The sequence below is a fragment of the Priapulus caudatus genome, unplaced genomic scaffold, assembly GCF_000485595.1.
Source record: "Priapulus caudatus unplaced genomic scaffold, Priapulus_caudatus-5.0.1 Scaffold0, whole genome shotgun sequence".
Taxonomy (NCBI): Eukaryota; Metazoa; Priapulida; class Priapulimorpha; order Priapulimorphida; family Priapulidae; genus Priapulus; species Priapulus caudatus.
In genome coordinates, this window is record NW_014577061.1 from 665,841 (window position 1) to 678,277 (window position 12,437).

Genomic DNA, 12,437 nt, shown 5'->3' on the forward strand with positions numbered 1-12,437 from the left:
CTCTCTCTCTCTCTCTCTCTCTCTCTCTCTCTCTCTCTCTCTCTCTCTCTCTCTCTCTCTCTCTCTCTCTCTCTCTCTCTCTCTCTCTCTCTCTCTCTCTCTCTCTCTCTCTCTCTCTCTCTCTCTCTCTCTCTCTCTCTCTCTCTCTCTCTCTCTCTCTCTCTCTCTCTCTCTCTCTCTCTCTCTCTCTCTCTCTCTCTCTCTCTCTCTCTCTCTCTCCTCTCTCTATCTCCCTCGTTCTCTCTCGCGCGTGCCCACGATGCACTCATCGTCTCAACTCTACGTACGCAACCTAACTACACGTCAAGCAACAATATACGCGAGAGCTGAATGACGTCAAGGTATCCGTATGCAGCCCCGATCGACTCTACAGTAGTTTGTATCGTGACGATATAAAAAAGAATTGTCTTTGAACAGTCGCTGGGAAATGGAGATAGGAATATATATATACACGTTAGCGTTACATGGAAGTAGGTGTTTGCTCGTGTCGCAAGTGGTTTTCATGGATTACAATACTAATCGTACACTAAGGATAGTATTAGGAGAAAATGAACACGTATCTCGAGAGAGAGGGGAGACAGAGACAGACAGAGAGAGGGAAAGAGAGGGAGGGAAGGCGGGAGGAAGAGAAAGGGAGAAGGAGAGAAAGAGGGCGCGCGCGCGAGAGAGAGAGAGGGAACTTTTATGTACGTATGAGCTGTATTCACGTACAGTACCTCTACTCTGAACCAACAGCTAGTTCCCGTCTTTCCATGTCAGCAGTTATATGCCACGATCTTGACATTATTCGCCTGTACACGTTATCTCTCAGATTGCGGTGCCGATCACTTTGATTAATTAGCCTCTTGATAATTAATTAAAATTAGTTGTTGCATCACATTGCACACTACACGGATCAATGCATACAATAAATACTATAATAATAATACTATAATAAAATGTATACAAGGCATATTATAAATTAGACGCGTAAATTGCCTGCCAACCAAGAAAGAACCTATAATATAGGGAGATGGGCACATTCCAGAACAAGCACATGAACTAGTAGAAATTATTACAATTGTGTTAAACGCACCGATAGGAAGTTGGTCAAGAGAGGAGCACGGGATGGAGTTGTCACAGAAAAAGCAGAGGCAGTGAAATGAAAGCAGAATAAGAACAAGGACAAGTACTGAGAGATTGTCACACAGAGTTGACATTTACGTAGCAGCTAATGATCAAAAAGCATGGCGATACGACAGAATATCGATACGAACGGATACAATATACTAGAATATTTTTGTAACAAGCACATAAAATGTCAATAAACACAACTAAAAAATCTAATCAAATTAAGAGCCAATAAACCAACTCAGACCCCATAGCGTGTCAATAGCACTGACAACTATTTTCTCAGATTAAAAATCTTCAGGGAAAACAAAAATTCAATTAGCTAATGACGAAGGAAAAAGCGACACACGCCACAATCACCATGGTTCCGGTGACTGAACCTAATGAATTCTCGGTGAAGTCTATAGGTTGGTAACCTTACACATATTCCACGATATACCTAAACTAACGAGAGTTAATATATATATATATATATAGAGAGAGAGAGAGAGAGAGAGAGAGAGAGAGTTAGATAGATAGTTTTATGTACGTCCACAATGTTTTCTACAAAGTTTTTTTGTATTGCGAGTGAGTGGTAATATAATCATTAGGCGTGTTTGTACCGAAAATGTGCTTCTAAAAGATTTAAGCAGAATATTTACTGCGTGGTTTCCCCATGGGAAGGTAATCGCTTATGAGGGTTACCTACAAAATGTGATGTTGCGTCTACGAGAATGCAGTAGGTGATTCAGGCCAAGGAAAATAATGAGCTTTCAAAAAAAGGAGTGTTCTGGAACGTTATCCTGGGGAACGGGGAAAGGATTTAAGGGAGAGCTAGGTCCTCCCGGGAAGAGTGAAAGATTTAGGGAGAGCTAGGACCTACCGGAAAGGGTGAAAGATTTAGGGAGAGCTAGGACCTACCGGGAAAGGTGAAAGATTTAGGGAGAGCTATGACCAACCGGGAAGGGTGAAAGATTTAGGGAGAGCTAGGACCTACCGGGAAGGGTGAAAGATTTAGGGAGAGCTAGGACCTCCCGGGAAGGGTAAAATATTGAGGGAAAGCTAGGACCTACCGGAAAGGGTGAAAGATTTAGGGAGAGCTAGAACCTACCGGGAAGGGTGAAAGATTTAGGAAAAACTATGAGGTACCGGGAAGGGTGAAAATGATTTAGGGAGAGCTAGAACCTACCGGTCGAGATGAAAATTATTCGGATAGAGCTGGGCCCTCTTTGTGGATATTAAATGAAAATGGTTTCGTGGAGTCTAGGATCCTCCTCGGAAAGACGGAGTTACGTGAGCGCACTTTAAACGGTTTTGCTAGGGCTCACATACTGAAGCGGTACGATGCTGATGCATTGAGGATCGCAGAGCACGGGGCTGGGGGTTTAAGGTGTTTGTGGAGAACACAGTCATTACCCCACGCGCACGCTACACTGACTCTTACCTCGCTGGTGGTGAGAAGTACGTCCTCATCCAAGCCTAGCACGGCGTCCGTCTGTATGGCCACGTGCGGGTAGAACCTCGAGTTGATCGTCTGCGAGGAAACAAACACACACACACACTGATAACTCAGCCGTACATGAAACACGCCGAGCACGGGTGGAAAGGCTGGCAAGCATACACACGCACGGCCAAGATACACACACGCACGCACGCACGCACGCACGCACGCACGCACGCACGCACGCACGCACGCACACACACACACACACACACACACACACACACACACACACACACACACACACACACGCACACACACACACACACACACACACACATATATATATATGTATATATATATATGGAGAGATGAGAGGTAGAGAAAGGGGAAAAAATAGAGAGAGAGAGAGAGTGGAGAAAGGGAGACACGAAAGGAGGTTGTGAGGGATAGAGGGGAAGGGATAGGGAGGGAGAGAGACAGAGAGCTGGCATAGTAAGGTTGCTAGCGCATTATCACTAACTTGTGGCCCACGGCTCGCTTGATTATGATGGTAACATAAGTGAGTTTAAATGCCACTGCACCGATGAAATCTGCCTCGGGCAGCAAGACTCTAGCTGATTCTTAACATCATCGATATTTCGCTAATACTGGCCAAATGATGCGCATATCCTGTGTACGGAACTCACTAATAGAGAGGAATTAGATTATATAGCGCTAATGCAGAAAACAGGTATATCACTCCAGGCAAAGGATCCGTCTTGCGGTCGGTGAGACTAATTGGCCAACGAAAAAGCTGCCCGAGTCGAGGTAATCGGTGGCTGCGGCTAAACTACGCTGCTGTGCCGCGCGGCTACGCGCCTTACTACACTACTGCGCGCTGCGCTGTTACCGCCGCCACGCGCTGCTACAACAGCGCTGCTGCTGCTGTTACTGCCGCTGCTACTGCTACTACTACTGCTGCTGCTGCTGCTGTTACTGCCGCTGCTACTGCTACTGCTGCTGATGCTACTACTGCTGCTGCTGCTGCTGCTGCTGCTACTGCTGCTGCTACTACCGCTGCTGCTGCTACTACTACTGCTGCTGCTGCTGCTACTGCCGCTACTACTACTACTGCTGCTGCTGCTGTTACAGCTGCTGCTACTGCCGCTACTACTACTGCTGCTGCTGCTGCTGTTACTGCCGCTGCTACTAATACTGCTGCTGCTGCTGTTACTGCCGCTGCTACTGCTGCTGCTGCTACTGCTACTGCTGCTGCTGTTACTGCCGCTGCTACTACTACTGCTGCTGCTGCTGCTACTGCCGCTACTACTACTACTGCTGCTGCTACTACTACTGCTGCTGCTGCTGCTGCTACTGCTGCTGCTACTGCCGCTGCTACTACTACTGCTGCTACTACTGCTGCGGCTGCTGCTACTACTACCGCTGCCGCTGCTACTACTACTGCTGCTGCTACTACCGCTGCTACTACTACTGCTGCTACTACTGCTGCGGCTGCTGCTACTACTACCGCTGCCGCTGCTACTACTACTCCTGCTGCTACTACCGCTGCTACTACTACTGCTGCTACTACTGCTGCGGCTGCTGCTACTACTACCGCTCTCGTTCTCGCGCTCTCTCTCTGTAGTCTGCGCTCCCAGTGGCTGTGATGCGGAGCGTCACAGCTCAGGTGCGGCTAGGCGGCCTATCCTCTCAATGAACTTTAGCACTTTGGCGGGGGTCGTCATTGAGAAGCTCTAAGATGTCCTTTGAGCCACACACTTCATTTCGTTGTTTGCTACTACCGCTGCTGCTGCTACTACTATTACTGCTGCTACTGCCGGTCCGCTGCTGCTACTACCGCTGCTGCTGCCCCATATGCCGCTGCCGCCGCCGCTGGTGCTACCTAATGCTAATCGAGCAAAATCCCCAAACCATCTTCGTATATAAAACACCATTCGTGCATAATTCAGCTGCGAACCATCTAGTGACACGCACGCACGCACGCACGCACGCACGCACGCAGCTGTTCTCCCTGCGCACCGTGTCTTCGTACGCCAACTAACCTCCTTTCAACATTCAACCCCCGTCCCCCCGAGAATTAATAGCATTTACCAAGTACGGCTCGCCCGAGCAGGGAGGCGGGGTAACTGTGATGGGAGGTAACATTCGGTAATTGATCTTTCCGACTCGGATAAATAGAATCTCGGAGAATGCTCTCTCGAAATGAGCGAAGCCACGTCGCAGCTCAGCCGCCGTGCACATACATATAGCGAGCCGTCGCGGTTGTCAGTAGCAACTGTTGCCGCGTGTTAAACGCGAATGGAAGCCACCGAGCGGCAAGTGACGGACGCGCGGCTGCCGCGCTGTGTGTCGCAGTGCCGCGCTCTGTAAGGGTTCGGCGTGGCGGAGAATCGCGCACTCAACCGCGATGGGAAATTCTTACACATACGCTGAGACAGCACGCCCGTTACCTCGCCGCGTTGTTAACTGCACGCTGTCGGACGATGATAAAGAGTGTCGCTAAAAAAACCGCTAGAGTTTCACGCCCAAGGCTGACTGCTCGAGTTCGTTCAACCGATGCTAAAGTTAATACATCTGCCTACAGACGTACGCGCGCCGCCATGCCAACACACTGCGAAAGAAAAGCGAGACTCACTACGTTCCGTGAAAACGACAAAATCAGCCCCCACACCCACCCTCACCCCCTCCCCCTCCATCATCAATATATACGGCCGCCGATTTATCAAAACGTGTAACACTTCATCAGCGCTGAGTACAGTGTGGACGCTTGCTTGTTCGCGCGCGCGCGCGCGGGGGGGGGGCGTATTGTCGTCTGCTCTCTGCAAACAGTGCCGCCCGGCGGCCGCTGCCGCGCGCAATAACGTCGCATTAGAACGCCGCCATTGTGCGCGCCGGCTCGCCGGATCATTCCAGCGCGCGAGAAACATGATGAGAACATGGCGACGACGGTGCCGCGTGTACGGCGGAGTGCGCGGCGGCTTCACGGGGCCGCTTCACGGGGCGGCATCACGGGGCGGCATCACGGGGCCGCTTCACGGGGCCGCATCACGGGGCTGCATCACGGGGCCGCTTCACGGGGCCGCTTCACGGGGCCGCATCACGCACCCGTCGCCGTTCATTAACAGTGGCGCGGGGAAAAGCCCACCGTTCTGCATATTTACACGCTGCCGACGCACACGGGCCGCTGTGTAATTGGACAAACACGGCACCGCCACCGGGAACAGCCCAGGCAAGCAAACGAAGTGGGGTGTGTGAGAGATAGGTGGGGCTCACCACAACGACACCGTAGAGACAATACATCTGCACGTCTATAATATATGATGATGTCGGTTCGCAGCAGCATGCGATGCCACCGAAAAGCACGGGGCGCGATTTCCTGAATATACGTTCACAGTGTGTATACGCGGGCATGACTAGATACGGCGTACGTGTATTTATACTGTCTAGCGCGTTCCTCGCCCCCCACCCCCCAAGTGTTATGCCAATAGTCAATGCTAATACATTCCCCGGCGAAAGCAAACACCAGTGTGAACCGTCAAAACGATTTCACGTCGTCATTTGCCTGCAGTAGTGCGGCCTCGCACACACACTTACTGGTGTTTTTCCTAGACTCGCAATGAATACTCTGCTGTCAAAACGATGAGCGCGAATACGCGACTAAAAGCTGATAGCGAACCAGTTCATCACAGCGCGGCAGGCCAGCCCGTCGTACTATTGCAGACGAGAAGTAAGTTTCTGCGCTAGGCTGCCAGTATGTACCACTGTCAACAGCAGCTGACCACTATTAGCCGCGTCCAGCGCGATTCCTTTAACGTACCACCCTCGTACAGTTGCTACTAGTCGCTCATATTTGTCCCCTCCCACCACTGCCCACTAACATCTTCCGCATTTACACTCACAACACTGGGTCCTGCTTCCAACTTCCACCGCTGCCCACTGCCTTACATGCACTATACATACCTACTGCCCATGCATGCACTGGCACACACTACCGTACACCTCCGCCACTGCCTACTGCATCCAACTACAGCCTCTACCCACTGCCCCACCAGTGTCCTACACTCCTCCGACTGCTTACCCCTCTCACCTTCCACCCCTTGCTAACTGCTACCTACTAATACTAGTAACTAGAGCCACTACCTCACACTCCCCACCGACCGCTGTGCACTCGCGCCCACCGCCACGTCTGAAAGCTGGCATCAACAAAATTACCTGAAACGAAACTCGATTTGCGAACTTGTTCGAAGTGTAAGCAGATTGGCACGAACGCCAGCAGCAATTTAGTCCGCCTTCGATCACATCGGCGCGCAATTTGCCCCCGCACGCGAAGCGTCTTCGTTGCCGCGGCAACAATCCTTGCAGCCTAGGTCACTCGCCGGCTCCCAAATGTCAACTCCGCGGGGCCCGATGACTTATTTATTGCGCGACATACGCAGATGCCGCGCGCGCTCGCGAGGGACGCATGCATCATCATTGCTAGACGCGCCCCCTACGCGCGTTCAGGGTTGACCCGCCTACCCGCGGCCTCCTCGACAACGCTTCTACATTATTCTTCGCTTTTACATTATCACCTTCTGCGCGGCTAGTCCTTCTGTCAACAAGCGACGAGTCGGCGAGGAGTAAAGCCGACAAAAGCCGATATAGCGCTTGCGATTTCAGATGAGCTATAGCTAAATAATCCCACCACGCTCATGCCACAGACTGACAAGCTGACGAACTCTGTGAGGGGGGGGTTAACACCCTGGGGAGGGAGGACTCGTAGCCCTGGGGGAGGGAGGACTAGTAGCCATGGGGGAGGGAGGACTAGTAGTCATGGGGAGGGATGACTCGTAGACGGTGCTCATTTACGTAGCCTTTCTATTGATTATGTTGAAATTGGCAAGGTTATTAGAATTGCTTCATTAGCGGCTATCATCAGTGACCACCGCTAGCGACCATAGTTGTTAAAATGTGACTATCGGCCTGAATCTACATGCATACAGATAGTTTAGCTGGTTTAATTCCTACTTGACTCCTGGTTGATCAGCGGGGTAGATATAACACACGCTTGTATATACTGCTGCCAATGTATCCAGAGCGAGCCAAAACACCCACCCACAGATATACCTACCCACTGCCCAATCTAATCCTAGACATTCTCTCCCATCGCCTACCAACGAAATAATTACTCCTATTCAATCTACGGATCCCATCCAGCGTGTTGTCTGTCATTCGCAGCGACAGAGCATTCCTCAATGCAGCTAGGTGTCAGCCTAGGATCGAGATCTCAGTGGCTCAGCAATTAAGAAGGAACATTGATGGACAATGCACTTGTTAAGGCTGGTAGCAGGACTACCCGTACACAAGCGGTGTGGCCTTGCACGATAAGCGTCTCGTACAGATTCTGTATCTCTCCGTCGGCTCTCTGGCTTGCTCGCACGCTCCCCCCTCCCACTCTTTCACCGCGATCGGCTCTCTCGTCCCATTCTCCTCCCATCCGATCTTCCCTCCTACTCTCCTCCCAGCCCACTCTCCCCCCACTGGCTCTCTTGCCCGCCAGTTCGATCTCCCCCCCTCACTCTCACTGGCTACTCTCCTGCTTTTGATGTCTCTCTGCAGCTGCATGCTTTATTTCTAATAGATAGGAGAGGAGCAAAGGGAATAGATACTGCTACACGGATGTTCTGTGCAGGTCACTTGGCCACAGATACCAATCCGGCCTACCTCTGGCCTTAACATCGTCTAATGATTGACAGATGAGAAACAACCTGTGTTCGCTTTGTTATGATAATATTTCAAGAGCTAATAATACCTATTATTTGCTCTTAATTATTTATATATATTATTAAATCTAATTTTTATATATTGATCATGTTCTGCTAACTTCTCGATCACAGAACGCCCATCACAGCATCTTCAGCGCAGAAAATCTCTGTTCAACAATACCAGCAGAGCAAGGACAGCGTTGGCGACAGTGTGACGTCGCAATGACGTCATGGATACACGGTGATGACGCTTCGCTGTCACACCGCTAGGTGATCACTTACCTTATTCTGGGGCTTAATGACGATGATTGGCACGCTGGTGGAAGGCCACTTGTTCTTCAACGGAGGGCTCTTGTCGCTTACCCATATCACCACAACCTGCGAGCAAGTGAAACACACAACTTTAAGAAGGAAGCTTACCAAAAAACAGTTAACTGTGGCGATGCTTAGCAGACGTCTAAACAGACAGTACGTTGCTGAGTACCTGAAACATACCTGCCAATTAACAACTCACTTATAGCAATGAATAATCTTATACACACTTGCTTGTATTGTGCACCAAAGACGAATATTGTTAAGCAACTAATTTCTTTGCACTCTTTGTACTCCCTAGAGGTCAGTATAGCGTAAATCAATGTTTAGCCAGACAATTTTATGGGGTAATGAAAACTCAATGTTTAACCTGTTTTCTTCTCGTTCCCAAGTCGACGAACGTACAATGTTCAACATTAAACAGCATGAAAACGCTCAATATGTTTGCACATTGTAAACATGATTCCTATTTGCTTTAAACATATCGCAAATATGTATTTAAAAAACTGAACCGTGACATCGCACATCAAAGAACCTTCATTTCTCGACAAATTAAGCTGAACATGAAAACCATCTCACCTAATAATTAAATGTATAACCTTATCAAATTAAATATGCTCGCACTACACAGAACACACTTAGCTGCTCCGACGCAAATCAATACGCGGAACAAATGAAACATTTCCCTTTCACTCACAGGGTCAGTGGTTACACATAATATACACACACGCACCACACGCAAGCATGCACACGCACACGCGCACGCGCGCAGTCACACGCTCACGCACACACGCACGCACGCACGCACGCACGCACGCACGCACGCACGCACACACACACACACACACACACACACACATTATGTTGGGCTCTAATTGAAATAATGAGCAGTCGTATGTCTTCGCACAATAACTATGAATCAGCCAGATGTGACATAATCTGAATAAAATTGTTATATTGCAACATGCTACTGTACAATAGGGAGAACTTGTAACAACGTTTCGAGGCGAGCGATGATTTTACGGTGATTACGTTCCGATGATTTTACGGGCGTTTATTTTAATATCGCATTTATTTATGTGATCCATAAATACTACGCGGAATCTCACGCTGCTCCGTAACGTGTATAAGCAGGGGCGTTCACTACTACTGACAGAGCTGACTGCAAGGACGACGAGTCAGCAGTAGGGTAGACCAGCAATAACTCACGAACTGCAGACACGATCGTCACCGATGACTGACGGAGGACGCACTGACTACTCGCCCCGCCAGCGAAATTTTTTTCCCCACGCGAGTTCCGGAATACAGCCAATCAGCGCACTCCATTCACTCGACTTCCTCGAAGCAACAATGAAAAATGAAACAAATGTCACCTTATCCCTAACCCTAACCCAACCCTAACCCTAAAACTAACTTTAACCGACTCACACGCTTATATACGCGTGGCATAGTACCAAACACTATCTATGGTGTATCCGGAACTCGCGTAGGGAAAATAATTTCGCGCCCCGCCAGTACGGAGACTCATCGCAGAATCTCCCGCGCTCAATACATGGAACGTTCACGATTATATACACCACTCATCTCTGCCCGCGTAGTCTTCCCAGTACGCGCAGAGAATCGAAATCATTGCAGTCACAATATACGACTAGTTTCTATCCACGCAGCCAAGGGAAATGACTTTCATAGGAAAATAACTGCCTACTGCTTAATATCGTTTGCAATCCGGTATACGTACAACAAGGACACCGGATTGTCCACTCACCGGCTCTCTACTGAAATTGAAATTTATTGTTCAAAAACCTTCCAACAACAAGGTACAAGAACTTAGCACCAACATTTTATACGAACAGCACAACACCGAAATCCGAAAACAAAAAGACCGGTATACAACAAGTTACCTAGGAAATAAAATAAAAATAAAAGAGACTTTAGATCTGCTGACGTGTACAGAAAAAAAAACATGGAGGAAGAGCTGTCATGGATGATGGGTGCGATTTCAGGGAAAATGGTAATTACCCACAGGGGACGCATGATAACGCACGTAAAATACATAAAACCTCGTCGACGCTCTCGCACAGAAAGCATGTTGCGATGTTTCAATGATTAATTTGCACTATCTGTGATTACTAAAGAATTAGTGTATTAAGTCGTAGGCCGGCGCGAACATGATTTCAGATATGCAGTGGCCACCGATCTCAGTAGATTCTCGGCTCTTGTTTCTATCCGATACCCCCTCCACCTCCTTTCCTCTGGTCTCTTCCTTCCTCCCACATATTCATATAACGGCTTCCTACATATCTTTGTCTCCCATATCTTCTTCCACCAACTAACAACATATCCCTCTACATATACTCCGTGCTTCCCTTCCTCCCCCTTCTCTCTTTCAGCCAGGCCACTCACTGTCTCTTTCCCCCTCTCATCTCTGTCTCATCTCTCATTCACTCTACCAGAGGTCATCATCCTGATGTATTGTGTAAGCACAACCGCAATGACGTTGGATGATTCGAGAAATGGGACACGCAGAAATCTCACGCGTAAGCAGGCCTTTAGTAGACGTTTATATTCATTAGAAGTTGTTTGCGCTGCAAGCTGGCAATATTAACGGTGTGACTTACGCCCTGCTTCTCTGGTCTCTGACTCAACTGCTGTCCGTTCTGTGACATCAACGAGAACAGCAAATAATTTCGCCCAGACGCAGAATTTCTACCTCGCAGTTTTTTGGCTTTCCATCATCGCCTTACGCGTAAGAAGATAGTTGTTGTTGTTTTTGCTCACTGTTTACAATTATTACGACTTCATGGAGTTTTCCCAATTTCTAACGAATGTATTTCAGCAAAGCTTCACAGCAGTACACGGACGCGCTCAGGCGACAGACGCTGATTAAATACAACTGAAGAACACGTCGACTGTAGACGTACACTGAGAACTGAAGCCGTACATCTCCCGCCTTCGTCACAGGATCAATCACGACTTATCTCGCACACGCGTCGGTGGGCGGATGTACGACTGAGGAGAGATGACACTTACACGGAACAGCACTGCGACGATTCGTCATACGAAAAGCCGGTGAAGAAGTCGCAACACCTATCACATACGTCTTCGAATTCATGAGACAAATACAATTTACTCGGTCCGTTGACGTGATATGACGCAGTATTCACAGCGAGTCGCATCGCTCCTGGCACTTGCTATCGCTGCACTAAAAACGTCTCGTGTTCGTTCGGTTTGTAGATGGCGTGTAAGCAGCTTTCCAATGAGCACGCGCTCTCTATTTTTCTCTCTCTCCCTCTCTTTATATATATATATCTTTCTCTCTCTCCCGTTCTCTCCCTCTCTAATTCTCTTTCTTTCGCTGTCTCTCTGTCTCTCTCTCTCTCCATCGATGACTATATACCCGTTGAACTCTCCTACATCGAATGAAGCCGTGGTTGGGAATGCATGTCAGGGGCCAGTGTCTGCAGTGACAGATCTCGATCTGTACGTAAGTCGCTGACTCACGCCGTAACAATCGCTTTTATCCACGCAACTCTTTCCTAATAACGGAATGCATCGGGAATAGCGCTTCTCCAGCATATGTGTCACACACAGGCACACACGCGACCTCCTCTAGACGACCGACGCGCCACCTGGCTTGCAGCGAGCGAGATCAAGGGTGTGCGTATATCTGCGACAGAATCTCTTCATTGGATCAACTATAGCACTATACGCATATATCACTAGCATATCATATAGCACTATAGGCATATATCACTAGCATATCATATAGCACTATATATAGGCATATATCACTAGCATATTATATACGTATATGTAGCACTATACGCATATATATATATATATATATA

At 48.7% G+C, this 12,437-nt stretch overlaps 1 protein-coding gene across 1 annotated transcript in view; it reads right to left on the reverse strand.

The window, feature by feature from the left end:
* The window catches only part of LOC106805973 (exostosin-1a-like), a 25,402-nt gene that overhangs the window by 4,966 nt on the left and 7,999 nt on the right, over positions 1–12,437 (reverse strand). The window contains exons 4-5 of the mRNA XM_014807820.1: positions 8,560–8,655; positions 2,534–2,623 (exon numbers count right to left, since the gene is read on the reverse strand). Of these exons, the coding sequence (XP_014663306.1) occupies positions 2,534–2,623; positions 8,560–8,655 (186 nt within the window). The remainder of the gene's footprint in view (positions 1–2,533; positions 2,624–8,559; positions 8,656–12,437) is intronic.